General features: G+C 39.7%; 1 protein-coding gene across 1 annotated transcript in view; it reads right to left on the bottom strand.

Annotated features, from left to right (window-relative positions):
• Window positions 1-21034, bottom strand: part of LOC126336939 (rootletin) — a 409210-nt gene that overhangs the window by 171594 nt on the left and 216582 nt on the right. Inside the window, exons 9-10 of the mRNA XM_050001116.1 lie at window positions 10167-10278; window positions 1759-1995 (exon numbers count right to left, since the gene is read on the bottom strand). Of these exons, the coding sequence (XP_049857073.1) occupies window positions 1759-1995; window positions 10167-10278 (349 nt within the window). The remainder of the gene's footprint in view (window positions 1-1758; window positions 1996-10166; window positions 10279-21034) is intronic.

The raw sequence follows: 21034 nt of genomic DNA, 5'->3' as shown, positions 1-21034 counted from the left end.
TCCAAATTTTTCTTTTGTTTCCTTTACTGCTTGCTCAATGTACAGATTGAATACCATCGAGGATAGCTACAACCTTGTCTCACTTCCTCCCCAACCACTGCTTCCCTTTCATGCCCCTCGATTCTTACAATTGCCATCTGGTCTCTGTACAAAATGTAAATAGAATTTTAAAACCTGTCAGCATCTGCTTTCTTTGGAGATGGAATATTATATTCTTCTTTAAGTCTGAGTGTATTTTGTCTGTATCTTGCTCACTAAATAGAAGAGTTTTGTCATGGCTGGCTCTATCAAGGCTATCAGCTCTAACAGAACACTGTCTACTGTCAGGGCCTTGTTTCGACTTAGGACTTTGAGTGCACTGTCAAATTCTTCACACAGTATCATATCTTCCATCTCATCTTCATCTACGTCCTCTTCCATTTCCATTATATTGCCCTCAAGTATGTTTTCTTTGTACAGACCCTCTATATACTCCTTCCACCTTTTGGCTTTCCCTTCTTTGCTTAGGACTGGTTTTCCATCTGAGCTCTTGCAATTCATACATGTGGTTCTCTTTTCTCCAAGGTTCTCTTTACTGTTCCTGTAGGTGGCATATATCTTTCCCCTAGTGATAAGTGCTTCTAAATCCTTACATTTGTCCTCTAGCCATTCTTGCTTAGCCACTTTGAAATTCCTGTTGATCTCATTTTTTATATGTTTACATTCCACTTTGCCTCCTTCATTTACTGAATTTTTATATTTTCTCCTTCCATCAATTAAATTCAATATCTCTTGTGTTACCCATGGATTTCTACTAGCCCTCATCTTTTTACCTACACACCTCTGCTGCCTTCACTATTTAATCTCTCAAAGCTACCCATTCTTCTTCTACTGCATTGCCACTCTCCTGTTCTTGTCAATCGTTCCCTAATGCTCTATCTGAAACATTCAAAAACCTCCAGTTTATCCAGGTGCCATCTCCTTAAATTCGTACCTTTTTGCAGTTTCTTCAGTTTTAATCTGCAGTTCATGACCAATGCATTGTGGTCATAGTCCATATCTGCACCTGGAATTGTCTTACAATTTAAAATCTGGTTCCGAAATCTCTGTCTTACCATTATATAACCAATCTGAAACCTTCCGGTGTTTCAAAGTCCCTTCCACATATACAACCTCCTTTCATGATTCTTAAACCAAGTGTTAGCTGTGATGTGCAAAATTCTACCAGGCAGTTTCCCCTTTCTTTCCTTTCTCCAAGTCCAAATTCACCTTCTATTTTTCATCCTCTTCCTTTTACTACTGTCATATTTCAGTCCCCGTCACTATTAAATTTGTGTCTTCCTTAAATACCTGGATAACTTCTTTTGTCTCATCACACATTTCTTCAATCTCTTCATCATCTGCAGAGCTAGTTGGCACATACATTTGTACTGCTGTGGCGGATGCGGGCTTCATGTCCATCTTGGCTACAATAATGCGTTCACTATGCTGTTCACAGTAGTTTATCTGCATTCCAATTTTTTTATTCATTATTAAACCTACTCCTCCATTACCGTTATTTAATTTTGTATTTATAATCCAGTATTCACCTGATCAGAAGTCCTTTTCTCCTGCCACCGAATTTCACTAATTCCCACTATATCTAACTTTAACCTATCCATTTCCATTTTCTAATCTACCTGCCCAATTAAGGGATCTGACATTCCACATACTGACATGCAGAATGCCAGTTTTGTTTCTCCTTATAGTACACAATATTAAAAACTAAAGTTCACTCACAGCAGCAGTTAAATCCTGACGAGCCCTTTCCAGAGCAGCCTTGTCTGCTCGCACACCGTCAAGTGCACGCTGAAGGCTGTCCTTGTCCTGCTGTAGCTGTGCTCCATGGGCTCGGCAAGTGTCCCACTGCACTGTTAATTCCGAAACACGGCTATTCAGGACATTTTGGGCTTCTTCAGCTGCTTCACACTGCTTTCTGCATGTCATAAGCTGCTCTCTGCTTGTCTGCAGCTTCACCTGTGTCATCAGGAAACACAAGAGAATCTTTAGAGAAAAGCTTTATTTGCCTGGGAACATTTAGCTCTATAGTAGCACATATAAATTCAGCTATCAGACAAATAATACTGGGTGAGCCAAAAGGACTTTACATATTTGGAATGATAAGGAAATTTATTGAGATAACATACAGAATCAGTAGATGTGTTATTTTGTAGCAAACAACCTCAAGTTTGATTTACACAGTGAATCAGTACCACATTTTGACACCAGGAGTGGCTAATTTCACTGGTGTGAGGCTTGCTCACTGTGTGTGTGGTTCCATGAAACAAAATCTGCAACACCTGTTCGGTCTAAATTTTGCACTCAGTATGCCAAAGAACCTCCAAGTAGACCTAAAATTTACTCTTGGTACATTAACATTGTTGAGATGGGTTTTTAACTGCGATGTGATAAATAACCAGGATGCCTGCTTGTTGATGATTAAATTGTGCAGGATAGAGAGAGCTTTGACCACAGGCCATAAAAATCAACAGGGCATGCATCGTGTGAGATGGTATTCCACAAAAGACTGTTTGGCAAGTACTGTGAAGACATTTATACTTGAAACTATACAGATTTTTGATGGCACAGCACATAAGTGATGCAGCTAAGGTTGCTCATGTGGAATTATGTGGGGAAACATTGCACTGGATAGAGGGCAATGAGACATCCCTGAATACAACCATTTTCAGTGATGAGTCAACATTTCATATAGTGGCATGGTGAACGCCCATGACTGCAGAACATGGACAGTGAAGACTGACATGCAACCCTGGAACACATTTGTGACAGCCCCAAAGTTGAGATCCACATGCAACGCTGAAACACGTTTATGACATCCCCATAGATAATCTGTTTTGTGACTTTACAGAATGAAAGAGTATGGGCCCTTTTTCATCATGGAGGAAACTTTCACTGGTACTGTGTATCTGGATCTGCTTGAAAACTTTTTATTACCAGCAAGACAGTGTACCACCTCATTTCCTCATGGAAGTTTGAGGTTTCCTCGATAATCACTTTCCAGGTTGGTGGATTGCCTGTGAAGGGCCAATCGCTTGGCCATCTCGCTCTCCAAACTTGACACCATTGGATTTCTTTCTCTGATGTTTCATTACAGACCGTGTGTATGTTCCTCCCCTACCAGGCAATTTAGCTGACCTGAAAAATAGAATATACTCAGCCAATGCACAAGTTAAATTCGATTTGCTGCAATGAGTGTGGGAAGAAATTGATTAACGGTGGAATGTTTGCCACATCACAAATGGTAGTCACATCACACCAAAAAGACACCTTTATGTAAAAGATGTGGCTGTTGGCTACAAAATGACATATCTGCTGGTTCTGTAAGTCATCTCAATAAATTTCAGTATCATTACAAAGTTGTAAAGTCCTTTTTGACTCACCCTGTATAGAAAATATAATGTTGCAAAGTTTTCACGAAACACAAATTTATGGAGAGGGCCACATCATTGGAGCATTTATGTAACAGTTTAGTCTGAACTGGAATTTATTAATAACACTTAAAAACTTTATCGATTTCAGTTAACAGGCATCTTCAGAACTAAATGCAAATTGCAACATGATTTAGATAAGATATCTACAGGTGTGAAGAGTGGCAATTGATTCTAAACAATAAAAAGTGTGAGGTCATCCACAGTAACACTAAATGGAATTGATTAAATTTAGGTTACATGATAAACTGCACAAATTTAAAGGTTGTAAATACAACTAAAGGAACTACAGTTACAAGCCACTTAAGCTGGAATGATCATGTAGATAATGTTGTAGGGAAAGCAAACAAAAGCTGCATTTTATTGGCAGAACACTTGGAAGGTGCAACAGATCTACTAACGAGACTCCCTACACTATGCTTGTCCGACCTCTTCCAGAGTATTACTGCGCATTATGGAATCCTTACCAGTTAGGATTGATAGAGGTCATGGAAAAAGTTCGAAGAAGGGCAGATCGCTATATACTATCATGAAATAGGGGACAGTTTCATGGATATGATGCGCCGATTGGGATGGCAATCATCAAAGCAAAGGCTTTTTCATTATGGGGAGATCTTTTTATGAAATTTCAATCACATTTCTCATTGCGAGGAGATCTTTTATGAAATTTCAATCATGAACTTTCTCTTCTGAATGTAAAAATATTTGTTGACGTCCATCTACATAGGGAGAAATCTACATACAGAGAAATTATCATTGTAATAAAATAAGATAAATTAGAGCCTGCATGGAACGATTTGTGTGTTCTTTTTCCATGTGCTATTTGAGAGTGGAATGGGAGAGAAATAGTGTGAATGTGGTTTGATGAAGCATCTACCTGAATTGCAAAGTAGCCATGCAGATGCAGAAAACAAAAGAAAAAGATATGGAAGGATGGAAGTGAGAAAGGAAAGTTAGGATTTACTGTCCTATTGACAATGAGATCATTAGCGAAAGAGCTGTAGTGCAGACTGAGAAAGGATAGTGAAGGTAACTGGCTCTGTTCTTTTCAAGGGAAACAAACCATAATTTGTCTTTGACAATTAGGCAAAGCACAGAAAATATAACTTTGAGTGGCTGGACAGAAATCTGAATTGTTGTCCTCCTAAATGCAAGTTGGCAGTATTTACCACCTTGCTCGATAAAAATACAAGGTGATAAGTATTGAATTACACGAAAAAACATAAATTAGTTACAAACTATGGCTTGCACAGACTTTATTAAACGTGTAATTGTCACTACAGGTATTCGGATTTAGGTTATGACACATTTGATATGCCTTCCATCATTAGCGATGATGTGGTGCTGACAAATAGTGAAATTCTGCATGACCTGCTGAAGTGTTGGAACATCACTGCTGTCAGTGACCTCCAAAGTGGTTGTTTTAAGCTCAGCAATGATTTTGGGGTGGTTGTTGTACACCTTGTCTTTACCATAGCTCCACAAAAAGGAGTAGCACGTGTTCAGAACCAGAGAATATGGTGCCCAATGAGGCCCATGCCAGTGGTCTCTGGGTGCCCTGGGGCCAGAATGCAGTCCCTGAGGTGCTCATCCACGACATCAAATACTCTCGTGCTTCAATGGGGTCGAGCTATGTCTTGCATGAACCATGTCTTCTCAAAATTAGGGTCACTTTGGATAAAATGGATGAAACCCTCTTTCAAAACCTTTACATACCGTTTGGTAGTCACCGCGGAGTCAAGGAATATCGCACCAATTATTCCATGACTGGATATTCCACACCACACAATCACCAGTTGAGGACGAAGAGACTTCTCGATGGTGACATGTGGATTCTCAGTCCCCCAAATGTGCCAATTTTGCTTATTGACAAACCCATCCAAATAAAAGTGGGCTTGGTTGCTAAACCAAATTATCATGCACATACTAATTTTCATCATGTCCTGGGGACAATCGTGCAGTTTAAACATCCTAATGCAAACCATTCAGGAGTAATGACAGGTTTATTTCATACAGTTCAATAACTGTCACCCTGTACATACAAGGTATCTTGACAGACTAGTACATACCAGTACCTTTAGCAAATGCTAACATGTAGTTACACTTAAACAGTTTACTGGTCTAGCCAATAGCCACAGAAAAGGAACACATATACTGTAGACAAACCAGAACATGTCAGTATCCCTAGCAAGTAAGCACTTGACAATGGTACTGGTATGTACTAACCTGACAAGATACCTTATATCTACATGTTTCATATTTTTCTTAAGATAGCTGTTGGCCAAAACCCACAAAGAATTCCATTAGGATTCCTCCAATAAACCTGAGTGTGGCGCCTGATTGCCCCATGGCTACATTTATGTTGTCATTCTGCCTTAAATTTATCTGGCCATTTATTCCTGCTTCTAGTTGCTTTTTTTTATTGTTGGTTCCATTGATGCCAATGGCATTAAAGTTTCTAGAATATGGAATGAGTCTGCATTTTTACAATATTTACACCCATTAACTTCTTCTAAATTTTATAATAATGGATACAGTAGAATACAATTGAGGTGTAACATGTCATTCATAGGAGACATTCCACATCCTTGATATCCACTGGCCGATGAAAAATATTCATGGGTAAAGGTAGGTAGTAAGCAGGAAGTATCCCACTTTTGGGACTTTTTTGATGGTTTGTGCAGATTGAAATTGTAATATTTGTGTGCTATTGGCAATGCAGGCTGTGGACTGGCGCTTCTACCTGCTGGATGGTGTCATTTGCTCTGTGGTACCACGAGGGAAAGGCATGAAGCGCACGTGACCTCCATGTCAGAAAAGAAACCATTACAGCATTGCTGTTCAGATTTTACTGTACTCTGGTTCTGAGTCTTGTGTGAAACAGTCACATGACATCATCTAACTGGAATGTAATGCATGTATAGTCAATTCATTAAGAGAAGTTAGAATTGTACATTACAGGTAATACACTGAGTTCAACTTCTTAGAATGTGTTTTTCTCCTGGAATAAGGAAAGTCTCTTTCAGCGTCTTTGACGTGATGGATCGAAGACCATGGGGGAGAAGCTATGTCACGGTTCAAGGGTACTGAATAGCAGGACCCCTGCAGCATTAGTATTGCTCAGCGAATGTGAGAAAAAGTAAGATAAGCAAGAAACCTAGCAAGATGCACAAGTTACAGATCAACTACTGGACTGTTTAAACGGGCTATTCTAAACACTCTCATTAGAGGAATAAATACCATAGAAACATTCACAATATGGTGGATTCATTATAGTATGCATACCACCTAATGTTACATCATAATACACGAAAAAAAAAAGATACACACAATACAACAAGAAATCACAAATAACATTTATGTACACACTATGAGACATTCTCTTAAGTAATATCCTTGTAGTTAAACGTCAAAATGATTCCATTTATGATAAAAAATCATATTTACCAGTATGCTTGCATTAAATGGGACAATTAAGTTATACAATAAAACTAAACACATGCACACCAATTTATGAAAAATTCACAGAGTAGAATGAGTCTCACAAAAGATATTCTTTCACTTTCCTTTTCCTTGCATTAAATGGGACAATTAAGTTATACAATAAAACTAAACACATGCACACCAATTTATGAAAAATTCACCGAGTAGAATGAGTCTCACAAAAGATATTCTTTCACTTTCCTTTTCAATTTAGACGTTTCAAGACATAGACTTTTTATGTCTGTACGCAGAGTGCTGAAAACTTTCAGGCCTGAATAATTTATCCTTTCTGTACAAGGACGAAGGTCATCTGTTTATTATTTAACTCCTGTTTTGGAGCTCATATTGTAACCATGATATGCACAACTGGTTTTGGAAAGGGAGCAAGTTTTATTAACAGAACACACAAGGGAGAATATATACCAAGACATCATTGTAAAAACCTGTAGTTTCCAGAACAGATTTCTGCAAGAGTGTCTTGGATGAATACCACTCGTGATGTGTTTACCTCTCTTCTGATTGATGAAAAACTTTTTCATCACATGCTGATTACCTCAAAAGATGACGCTGTAAGATGATAGTGCATTGAAAAATCCACAGGACGCAGCTCTGATGGCATCTATGTGTGCAGATGATGCAATTATTTGGAAGGAAAAAGTTGCAGAATGAAGTCTTTTTGCCAGATCTAAGATACGGCAGGACAATTTAATTTGCTATCAACTTACACAACTAAGAATTTAGCAGAGCCCACTTGCTAGATACTTCCTAGATACTTGGTGGTTATGACCAATTCTGGTGAATGATGGCCAAATAATACCAGGTCTTATCATCTATTTATACCCACTACATTACATTGCTGAATTGCAGATGATAATCTTTGCACTAGGTGCAGATCACCTTCAAGACACTCTGCAATTTGTAGTACTCTCCAATGGATGTCATCTCCCTCTATGTAACTGTGTCATCAGTAAACAACGACAGAGACCCATAGACATAATATGCCAAGTCATTTAAATACATATTGTGTACAATAGTGATCCCATAACACTATTTTGAGAACGCCTACATCAACATGCAGTCTTCTATTTGGATAATGTGAATGAACAGAGAACATTTTCACATGACTGATCCTTTTGGAATAATTGTTAGTTCCTTCAGAGTTTCTCAGTCTCTAGAAAAGTCATCACATGGGAGCTCAAAGTATTTTTTATAATTCTACAGCCTATTAATATGAGTTAGACACATCTATAGCTATGTACATCACAGTCTTGCAACCTTTTTTTAGGTTGAAATGACTTGTGCCTTTTTCCAGTCACACAGAACGCTGTAACTCCAGCCACTCACAATAAATTATTGCAAGCAATATGGCCACAATATTCCGCCCCCCCCCCTCCCCCCCGCTTTTATTTCACAGTGCCTATATTGTAACTGGTTTGTAAGTATTCTGTCACCCAAACATTCCTCAACATTTTCATAATGTACGAAAATAAAAGGCTAGAACTCTGAATTTTTGCACATTTATTAGTCCTCTGCACAAGACCATTTCAAGTTTACATATTTTTTCTAGCAATGTACAGCCTATTGTATGCCATAATTGTACGAGTCATTAGTTCGTCTCTGGAAAAAGTTCTCCACTGCGGAAATCACCTCATCACCCTGACAAAATGTTGTCCTGGCAATAATTTCCTCAGTCTTTGGAGCAGGAAGCAATTTGTGGGTGCTAGATCTGGCCAGTAAAACAGATCTGGAAAGATTTCATATTCTAAATGAGACCAAAGTAGCCACAGTTAGCAGAGTGGCATGAACGAGTGCACTGTCATGCATGAGTAGCACACCTTTCACAAGTTGTAACAGCCTTGATACCTTCCAATATTTCTGTCCACATGTGGACAGGGTAGTGGAGGTCCACTTGGTGTACTGCCAGTGCTTGTACTGTGGTGTCAGTGCTGATGGCGCAATGCTACACAGTTGACCAATTCGCTCCCTCCAATCAAATAACGTGAGATATATCCATAGTGGGCCTCCACTACGTTGCCCACGAAAGACAGTATTCTGGTTTCACATTCTAGTCGGGTGCACAATTTTAATGTGCCATGAAGATTGAAAACAGCCACATTCCACTGCACCATGTTAGTTTCATTCTGGAAAAACCAAACTCTTTGTCGATTTTGGCTGACAACTACCTTCAGAATCAAAAGAAAAGGAATATGTATGAGGTATCAAATAGGACTAGTTCATACTACACTAATTAGCAAGTACTTACTTGCTGATGACACTATCATGTACTAGTCTGACAAAAAAAACTATATATCTTTTCTTTTTGTTTTGAATATGGCTGTTGGCTAAAGCTGTAAATTTCTTACACCTAATTGCTTGTGAGCACTTGCTAATGGTGCTGATATGTACAAGTCTTACAAGATACCTTCTATCCAATTTAGCAGATTGTGGTGGCACGGTGGTTTAGGCAGCTGATTTGCATATAGGAGGATGCCAGGTCAGATCCCTGTCCTGCTATTCAAATTTACGTTTCCTGTAGTTTCCAGGAATTTTTTTATGGCACATTTTGGATTGGTTCCTTTTTAAAAGGATATTCACATTTATTACAAGAATCCTTAACAAGCATAACTCATATACAAAAGTTAAATATTCCAAAATGCTTGCTTAAACTATTCTTGAGATGTGTTTGATAGTCTGCAACTCTTACTACGTTGAATTAACAGAGCAGAAAGAGAAGATTCCTGGAAGAGCTGCATGCTCTGTTTCAGTTTCCTTTACTCAGAGTGAAAGTGTCGTACAAGTGATTAAGAAAATTGCAGTGGAAAACACTGCAGAAAAGTGTTGTGTGTCATGTGTTGCCTCACTCACAAAATACCGAGAGTCCACACATCAAAACCAGCCCTCAAATATTATTTCCTATATATATCTCGCACAATAATCACAACAATAAGACTATGCAAGAAGTAATGACAGTGAGTCTTGCCTCGTACAATCTGCAAACAGAATAGGAAAGGAGGCAATAAATCTGATACAATATGAATTTTCTGTCACAAACCATATAGTGGTTACAGAATATAGATGGAGATATAACATCGTAAGTTTATGCACAGTACACACCCCTTGGCTAGAATACTCTAAGAGAAGGAACATTATATGATGTGACAAAGAAGACTAAAGGAAGCTGTCATCACCAGTGTGTGACTATATGACAACATTTACCTGTAGTTCATGAATCTGTAGCTGGTATTTGTGCAGAGCTGCTTGAACTGCAGAGATTGTGCTCTCAGCAAATGCCTGAGATGTTGGCGTGCGCATGGAGCGCTTTGGTGACCTGTGTAAAATAGAAAATCGAACAATAAACTACATCCTATGATTTACCTACAGATTGGTTCACATGTTTAATATTTAAGTTAATGATATAGCAAGCTTTCCCTCGTACCCTCTTCCGTTCATATTATTCAGCTAAATTTCACATATTTTATTTTCTGAATTGTCCTAGGCACAATATCGTTTAGTATCAAACAGTAATTGGCTTGTTCTTGTCAAAATGTTAATATAAGCAGCTGATCCACTTTTGTTTCCTTCTACATTCCTTCCAAAATACACATTAATTCTATTCACACTGTTGCTGTATGTAATAAAGTTTAAAAATCATAACAGATCACTTTGTATAACTTAGTTGTTTTATTACACGCAATTCCTCTGTTTCTTCAGGGGCAAAAGACAAATCAAAGTGATAAATAAAATAGAAAGAAACTTCCACATGGGAAAAATATATTAAAAACAAAGATTCCAAGACTTACCAAGCGGGAAAGTGCCGGTAGATAGGCACAATGAATAAAACACACAAACACACACACAGAATTTCGAGCTTTCGCAACCGGCGGCTGCTTCGTCAGGAAGCACCCGCCGGTTGCGAAAGCTCGAATTTCTGTGTGTGTGTTTGTGTGTTTTATTAATTGTGCCTATCTACCGGCACTTTCCCGCTTGGTAAGTCTTGGAATCTTTGTTTTTAATATATTTTTCCCATGTGGAAGTTTCTTTCTATTTTATTTACATCATCATTAATTTGAACCCAACAATTACATTTGTTATTGTATCTGTTGCATTTCGAAATCTTCTCTATCATCTTACTTTCTCTTTTTGTTTGTACAAATAGTTTTACTTTGTATTCATCTTCCCTTTTTCCGTAATCTACCATACATTTTATCCTGCCTAATTATACTCAATAATACGTAATTTACTTACAAACCATAACCTAAAAATTTTCAACGCTTTCCTGACGAAGTAGCCGCAGGTTGCGAAAGCTTGAAATTCTGTGTGTGTGTTTGTGTGTTTTATTCATTGTGCCTATCTACTGGCGCTTTCCCGCTTGGTAAGTCTTGGAATCTTTGTTTTTAATATAATCAAAGTGATAATATGCAATAAAACAATTTTGTTAGAATATATTTTTGATAATACACTAATTCCTGTCATCAGATCTCATACAGTTTTCTAAACATCCCCCGCCCCTCCCCCCTCTCCTTTTAAAAATCACGAACCTCTATACTTCATAATACTCTTTCCAGACTACTTATACTCCATGATTTATCGACCAAAATCTGTCAAATACAATTGTACCTCCTATGATTTCCATACCAAGGGCAATATTCCTCTAACTTATTCTGACTGTGCTCGATAAAATATAAATCTGAAACAATTCGGAAGATCTTGATAGTATGGAAGGCTTTCTGACAACACAATTAGCAACACAAAAATGGGACAGGAGAAACCTAACAGACACCTGTTGATGCGTTCTTGCTGGAATTACCATTGGAAATGTCACATAGGATTCATTTTCCATTTCCAAAGACTTTGAATGAAGCAGCAGACATTGTAGTGGCATTAGCTGAATTTGATATGGTCACCAAACTGTGGGAAAAAAAGACATTTAACAATGGATATCAGATGTTTTAAATGTGGTTGTCAGGATCATAATAATTACAATTGTAGGGAGTAGAAATATCAACCATGTAAACATTTTGGACACTCCAAATGGAACTGCACATGCAAGAGTTTGCAGAGACAAAAGAAGATGGTCGTGAGAGAGACCTCTTACTCCACTGTTAAAAGGGGCAGGAAATAGTAAGTCTGCTAGACAATACTTGCAATAAAAGTTAGCCAGGTCACCTCTGATTCACTAGGTGAAAGGAAAGTTGTGCAAATTCTTATTAGATACTTGATCTCAAGTAGTGGTGGCAAGTAAGAGTTTATTTGGTGAAGTAGAATTAAATCTGCCATGATGGAGGTTAAGCGGCATAGGTGGATTTCATGTAGGTCCACTCAATTCGGCAGTGCTAGGATTCCAAGTGGGATGAAGTATCATCCAGGTGAGTACAGAAGTTCTCCCTATTGTTGACTGTCACTATGAAGTCATGACTTCATTTCATCTTGGTTTTGCAGCTGAAAATTCATCACTGTCACAAGGAAGGACCGGCATGTCCGATAAACCTGCTGAACTGCATACAATGTTCTTTACAGTCAACTTGCGGGATAGCATACCAAAAAGATACTGGAATGTTAATTTGGGTAGGAGCTGATCTGCCACTTCATTCTTTTTGTGAACATCTGCTTGAAAATAAAGAATTATATAAAGCACAATATCAGGCCCCAGCTCTTGGCTAATACGCATCTACAGAGAGGCAAGTTAAGTGTTTATCTTTTCCTGTGTTTTCCTTGTAGTACATTTCTTATCTGTGGCACAATTTTAATTTCTTCTGAACAGCCAGTTATGTAGGTCATTAAAGCATCAGCATCCATTGGCGACACATCAGCAGGGTAGAAAATCATGTACCTAGGATTCTGTCTGCTTTTATAGTTTACTTCTTCATTTAGACTTGGTACGATGTGTGAATGCTATGTGCAGACAGAGGAGGAGCTGGCCACAGTTCACTAACAACTGAATGTGCTTTTTGCTACGGTCAGTCGTCTTGAGGCTGCTGCATTGCAGTGCAGCAGTGGCAGAGAATCTGGTGCATGTGGGATGCCTCAGGTGCCGCTCATTTTGCCCATGGGCTCTATTGCTGGGGCACCTTCTAGTGCACACAACATGGTGGATCCACCCTCATAGCATTGTGAGTAGCAGGTGGTAATGCTTTAGCATCAATCAAGGTGGAGGGCCAATGTGGAGATTGGCCTCTCCCATTCACCCTGTGAGTGGACAGGTGGCTGCTCCTTCAGCAGGGTCTGAGCAGGCACACAGGGGAGGGGTTTACTGGTGATCAGGAGCTCCAACGTTAGGCATAACATGGAGCCCTTAGACAGATGGCATTCAGGCTGGAAAGAAAGCCAATGCACACTCGGTATGTGTGCCAGGAGACCTGGTCCGAGATATGGAGGTGGCCCTGCCTGTGCCTACCGAATGTGCAGGTTGATGCCATCTGTCGGATGGGTTCTGGGGCCATCCTCAGTTCATACAGGTGGCTGGTACAAGTGGTGAAGGCTGCTGGCCTCTTGCATGGGGCGCAAGCAGGGCTTGCAATATGCAGCATTATTCACAGAGTTGATCGTGGTCCTCTGGTTTGCAGCTGAGTGGAGATTTCCAAACAAAGGCTTCATTGACTCTGTGACAGTCTTGGCTGGTGATTTCGAGACCTGCATTATTGGGCGGGGATTCATACGACTCCTCTTGATAGGTTAGGTGTGCACTACGCAAATGAAGCAGCTACTCGAGTAGCAGAGTACTTACAGAGTGCACATAAGGTTTTTTTAGGCCAGATGGTAGTTAGAGATATTCTGATAAGCATTCACCAGTACACACACAGCAAGGGAAATAAGACCATGTTAAGAGTACAGACATTTCGTCTGTCAAAATTTTATCAGTAAACTGTTGAAGTATTCATAACAAAGTTCCCAAATTTACTGCACTCCAGGAAAGTTCTCGCACTCAGATTATTCTTGTGACCAAGAGCTGGCTGAAACCCCAAGTGGAAAGCTCTGAGTTATTTAGCGAGTTGTGAAAAATATATCGGAAAGACAGGTTAGAGGCCATAGGAGGGGGAGTATTCATTGTAGTTGACAAGAACAACGTCCCTATTGAGGTCGAAGTTGAGTGCGACAGTGAAACTATCTGGCCATATATAACAGGTGTAAGTGGAACCAAGTTAATTGTTGGCAGTTTTTAGTGGCAGCTTGATTCTGTTGTGAGAATTATACACTCATTCAAAGAAATTATATGGTCAGTAGTGATTTGAACATGTGTTCTGAAAACTGTCTCAAGCAACTAGTTTGGCAGCTCACATGCAACACAAGTGTCTTAGAGCTCGTAGCTATGAACAGACTGGACCTTACTGACAACCTAAGTATAGAAAAGGGGATTAGTCATCATGATGTCATTATAGCAACTATGGTTAAGAAACTTAATAAATCAGTCAAGAAGGCTAGGAGAGTGTTTCTGCTAGACAGAGTAGATAAGCAGTTGCTAACATCTCACTTTGACAATGAACTGACATCACTTACTTCCAGTATGATGGATGTAGTGGAATTATGGACAAAGTTTAAATAGATTGTAAATTGTGGTCTGGAGAGTTAGGTGCCAAGTAAGTGGATTAAGGATGGAAAAGACCCACTGTGGTCTAATAATGAAATCTGGAAATGCTATAGGAACAGAGGCTGCTGCACTCTCAGTTTAAAAGAGAATGCACAAATGACAAGAAGCAATGGTTAGTGGAGATTCGTGAACCAATGAAAAAGTCTATGCACGTAGAATACAACAATTACCACTGTCATACCTTAGCATAAGATCTGGCAGAGAACGCGAGTATTTTATGGTTCTATGTAAAATCACTAAGTCTCTCTCAGGCTTCCATCCAGTCTCTTGTTGAATAGTCCGGTGTGGCAGTTGAAGGTAGTGATGCAAAGCCTGAAGTTTTAAATTGCACATTCAAGAAATGCACAAACATTCCACCATTTGGCCAATGGACAAACACTCATATGGACAATGTAGTAAGAAAAAGGAGGGCAGATTGGGTTTAATGTCCCATTAATACTGAGGTCATTAGAGACTTAGCACAAGCCTGATTGTGTTAAGGATGGGGAAGAAAATCAGCCATGCCCTTTCTAAGGAACCATCCCAGCATTTGCCTGGAGCAATTCACAGAAATCACAGAAAACCAAAATCTGGATGGTTAGATGCACTTTCAAACAGTCATCCTCCTGAATGCGAGTCCAACATGGTAATAGGCATCCCTGGTGTAGAGGAACAACTGAAGGATTTGAAAGCGGATAAGTCACCAGGACTGGATGAAATTCCAACTCGGTTCAACAGAAAGTACTCTACAGTACTGGCCTCTTACCTAGCTTCCATTTATCCCGAATCCCTCATCCAGCACAAAGTCCTAAGCAACTGGAAACAAGTGCAGGTGACTCATGTGTATAAAATGGATAAAAGAATGGACCTGCAAAATTATTGACCACTATCCCTAACGTCAATTTGCTGCAGCATCCTTGAACATATTCTTAGTTTGAATATAATAGATTTTCTTGAGATCAAGAAGCTTATTTCCATGAATCAGCATCCTTTTAGAAAGCATGGCTCATGCAAAACAGCTTGTCCTTTTCTCATATGTTATACTGCAAACTATGGATGAACGACGACAAGAAGATTCCATGTTTCTGTATTTCCAGAAAGTATTTGACATGGTGACCAACTGCAGGCTGGTTCACAGATGTAAGTGGCTCAAAGACTTTTTAAGTTATAGAACCCAACATGTTGTCCTCAATGGTGAATATTCATCAAAGACAAGGATATCATCAGATGCCACACAGAAGCATGATAGCACCACTGTCATATTCTATATACATAAATGATTTGGCGGACAGTGTGGACAGTAATCTGTTTTTTTTTTTCCCCCTGATGGTGCTGTGGTGTAGCATGAGGTGTAGAAGTTGAGTAGCTGTGGGAGGATACACAATGACTTGGACAAAATTTCTAGGTGGACTGATGAATGGTAGCTAGCTCTAAATGTGGAAAAATGTAAGTTAATGTGGATGAGTAGGAAAAACAAACCCCTAATGTTTGGATACAGCATCAGTAGTATCCTGCTTGACATAGGCACGTCGTTGAAATATCTGGGCATAACGTTGCAAAGTAGTACGAAATGGAACGAGTGTGTGACGACTGAGGTGGGGAAGGTGAATGGTCAACTTCAGTTTATTGGGAGAATTTTTAAAAAGTGTGGCTCATCTATAAAGGAGACTGCATATAGGGTTTTGATTTGACCTGTTCTTGGGTACTGGTTGAGTGTTTGTGATTCGATTAAAAGAAGGCAATGAAACAATTCAATGGTGGGCTGAGAGATTTGTTACCGGTAGATTCGAAAAATGCGTAAAAGTTATGGAGATGCTTTGGGAACTCAAATGGAAATCCCTGGAGGGAAGCCGACCTTCTTTTTGAGGAACAGTATGGAAAAAATTTCGAGAACTGGCATTTGAAGTTGACTGCCGAATGATTCTACTGCCACCAACATACACTGCGCGCAAGGGCCAAGAAGATAAGATACGAGAAATTAGGGCTCATACGGAGGCATATCGACAGTCATTTTTCCGTTGCTCTATTTGTGAGTGGAATTGTGGAGGAATTGAACTAACTAGTAGTGGTACAGGGTACGCTCTGCCACATGCTGTATGGTGGCTTGCGGAGTATCTATGTAGGTGTAGATGTAGAATGTTTTACGTGACATAGTTTGTCATAGTTTTAGGGGAGCAGAGTTGTGTCTATCAGTATTCATAACCTTAGTTCTGAAGAAGTGAGGCTGTCACATGATATTCTGACAGCCAGCTCAGAAGTGATGGAAGAGAATGAGATAGGTATTGATTTCATGTCAGTTTATGTAGCACTGGGAAAGTCTGTCATTTTTAACTGCATTGCGGCGGAAAGTATCACATCTAGAGGGAGAGGATAAGGAGTAAGTAGAGAGACCATTGAAAGAACACACTGAGTTATTTGATCCTCCAGGACCACTGCCTGCTATGCCCACTTATCATATTCCCACTGGGAATGAATCGCCTGTCTATAAAAAGGTGTACGGAGTTCTACTGCAAGAAGGGATCACAGAAGAGAGAAATAGCATCTTGTTCACATCTATTGTCATTGTGCAAAATAATTTATCAGATGGCAGTAACATACACAAGTTTGGTGCAGCTACTGTTAGTTGAACCAGAAAACAGTTACAGACACCTGCCCTATGCCTAATATTACAGAGACTAATCTAGGCCAGTGTCAATGTTTTGCAAATATGGACCTAAAAAGTGGGAATCATCACTTAGAAGCAATGCATTTAGACCATCCGAAAATTGCATCATCAACTCTGTATAAATATTGTCATGATAAAAGTGCCAGCAACCTTCCAGCACCTATTAGGTTTTGTATAACAAGGAATTAAAACAAAGCAATGTAGGATCTATTTAGAAAACAACATCGTGTTCTTCAAGGATTTACAGAAGCATGTAGTGTGTTTACGTGAAGTCTTTGATCATTTATGTGCAGCACGATTGACACAAAGCCCAGAAATGACCCATTCTATGATACCATAAGACCGTTAGTTGGGCCAAATATTTGGCCTGGATGCATACCTGCTGAACTGCAACTTCCTGATGCTGTGAGAAATTTCCGTTCGCTACTGAAAAGGAATTACAGACATATTTAGGCTTAGCTAATTTCTATAGAAAATTGATTCGAAAATTCACTGAAATTGAAAAACCTCTCACACAATTATTAAAGAAAGGAGTAAAATTTGACTGGTGTCTGAATTGTGAAACACGATTTGTAAATTTGAAAGATTTATTGACCACTAGTCCAGTTCTCACTTCTCCAGTCTAACAAAGACAATTTATACTGTTGTGTGATGAAAGTAATTTTGTCGTAGTTAGCATTTTAAGCCAAAAATTTGATGGACAAGAACATCTCAGCAGCATATGCATCAAAGACATCTTATTAGTGCAGAGAAAAATTTTCAACTATTGAGAAAGAAATATTAGCACTAATGTGTGGAGTAACTTATTTCTGCTGTTATATGCATGGACAACAATTCAAAGTAATGTGGCATTGAAATGATTACTAGTATTCAAAAGACCTGATAAGTCACTTAACTAGATGGGCAGTACAATGGGGTGAACTCGATTTTGAAGTAGTACACTGACTGGGTAAATCACTCAGAAATGTAGTTGATCTTAATTACAAAATATACACTATGGAATGCGCCAGTATAGACACAGACGAATGATGAGAGGCACTCAGACTGTCAGTGATTTGCAAAACAGCCACAATTTAGCATGGAAGACAGAGCACCGTACAGGGAGACAGAGGTGGGTTACACATAGAAGTACCACCAGAATCATGAAACAAAGTGTTGAGGGATGCACACAATTCAATTTTAGCTGGACACAGTGGCTGTTGAGCCACAGAATACAGAGCAGCACACAATTACTGGTGGATAGCAGAAAATCAAGATTTAAACCATTATGACAAAAATCATGTGCCAAGCACACAAAGAGTGAAACTCGTTCACCAAAAGATTACGTTGCAAAAGTTACTAGAGGTTGATAAACCATTTCAGATGATTGGCATGGATATACTTAGACAATTTGTTCAAACATCAGTGGAAACTGTCGTGTGCTTTTCATGTCCACAATAGCCATAACTACCCAGCAGGTGGTGCAAGCGATGGTTAACAAATGGATACTAAAATTTGGAACACTTGAGACAGTGATAACGGACCAAGGAATGAATTTTATGCCTAATTTAATTAAGTGGTTGTGCCAGTTATTAAACATTAAGAAATTCAGCATCAGTGCATTACACTCCCAAGCAAATGAACACATTCAAAACAGAGAGTACAGGCTTATGCCCATATGAGGCCGTTTTTGGTCAGAAGATGATATCTCTTTTTCAGCTGTGTAGGATTTATCAGTGGCTCAAAATTTCTTGAAATTGTTGAAAAAGATCTGGCACGAAGTTAAAAAGGTGAACACTAAAGCTCAGGAAAAACAGGAAAGTACCCACACAAAAAGTAAACCTCACGAAAGTATCATGTTGGACAATGAGTGATGCCAACCAAACCCTATGCACCAAAGAGAGAGACTAACAAATTTGGTGTGCATTACCAAGGGCTCTCTCAAGTAATAGAAATAACACCCTCTTTTAATGTTAAACTGTAACTATCAACCCACACATCAGCAGAGCATGTAAGTCAGGTTTCCCATTTTAAAGGAACCCCAGTGGCACTGCCCCATTTCCACCAATACCTTCAGAAGAGGAGAAGGGGCTGTCTGGGGAAACTGAAAAGAAGGGTAAAATCAGGCAAGAAAAATAAGACACTCCTATAGTCATTCCATTACATCGCTATGCTCTTAGGCCATCAAAAGGAATAATAAACTGATAAGAAGATTTAGGGGTACCACTACTACCCAAGAGCAAGAAGGAGCAGCTCCTGCACCAGGTGTTGAGTTTGGGACAAATGGGAAAAGGGACACAGGATGCTTCGTTATAATAAGTCTGCCATGTGGCTGTGGGGTGACAAAAGGCTCTCAACATATGTCCACTAACAAGTGGCACATTCTTCACACAGCAACCAGATGTAATACTATCTTATCATCAGTGGACTCTGAGGTTGGATTGTAATACTTGTGCTAAGGAAATTGAAATTCAGCAGTTAGAAGACTAAAACTTGTGTTGATAAACAAGACAAAATTTCAGCGATACACAGCGAGAATACCATTGGCTACTGTCAGCTCCTATACAATTATAGAGTCAGCTGTGCCAATCTCTGGAGTCTCATGCATTGGACAAAAAAGGGTTGGAACCATGTAAACTGAAGGGAGAGGGGAGGGGAAGGGGGAAGGGGGATGGGGGAAGGAGGAAGGGGGGAGGGGAAAGGGAAGGGAAGGGAAGGGCAGGGGAGGGGAGGGGAGGAGAGGGGAGGGGAGGGGAGGGGACTGGACTAAAGTTGCATTGGGACTCATGTGGAATCAGCGGGGATGAGTGAAAATGCGAGCCAGACTGGGAATCTGGAATCTCCTGCTCATTAGGTGGTTGTGTTAACTACTATACCACATGGACACAATGTTTATTACAAATGCATGAGCTATCCCAGCCTGCTACATGGCTGACTCACATACCCACTAGCACCACCTATCCGCAGTCCCCATCCATCTTGTCCCATGCTCACTAATTTTTGATCCCCACTGGAGGTCAAACATAAATGTGCATTTGCACTAAAGGTTGTGGATTCATTGCACAATGAGGCGAATCAATTATATGATTGTGTGGTGTCAGAAAGAACAGACAAACAGATGTAGAAGTCAACCTGGGAGCAGTAGACCTAAACACCACACAGATTACCAGTCTTAAAAAGAACAGCTGCTCTCTTTGGCGGCAACACTGATGTCTTGACGCCACTAATCATGGTGTCGGCATACTCTGGGAGCATTTGGATATTGTAGACATCCAGTTAATGACTGTATACATACAATCATTTAACACTGATACTCCTACGCCCAGCTCTGTTTCTAGAAGGTTTACACAAGATTCAAGCTGATATACCTGAACCATTAGGGTTGCTAACGTGATGGGAAAAAAAAAATTATCACTATACTATTATATGGCCACCATTACTAGTACACGAGAATGCACATGGGTGAAAATTCAGGGAAGGTAGTGTAACAGAATAGAACACAAACTGTGCTCTGTGTCCTAGACAAACTAATGGATCCTGAGCAAGGATTGGCGCCAAACAATGCCCTGTCTGTTCAGCAACTTCAGGAAGAGTTAGCCCCTTCCATAATGCTGCTTTGCGTATCAATGGCCTGGGACATTGGCCAACCTCCACGCTACTTCTGTAGTTCAACCCACTGTGTGTGTCTACAGATGGCCCTTGCTGACTGACCCTGTTCCACATATTTATGTGTGACACAGAAACACAGCCCTTTCTACAGAGTCAGCACTGGGGCCACTGCATTTAAAGTCCTGAGGGGACCAGCCTATCACTGTCAAACAGCTGGGCAGTGGTATCATATCCAATGTCTGCAGTCAACACCATATCAATGACGCT

Source organism: Schistocerca gregaria, chromosome 2 (genome assembly GCF_023897955.1).
Source record: "Schistocerca gregaria isolate iqSchGreg1 chromosome 2, iqSchGreg1.2, whole genome shotgun sequence".
In the NCBI taxonomy this organism is placed as follows: Eukaryota; Metazoa; Arthropoda; class Insecta; order Orthoptera; family Acrididae; genus Schistocerca; species Schistocerca gregaria.
This window is presented reverse-complemented; position numbering and strand designations above follow the sequence as displayed.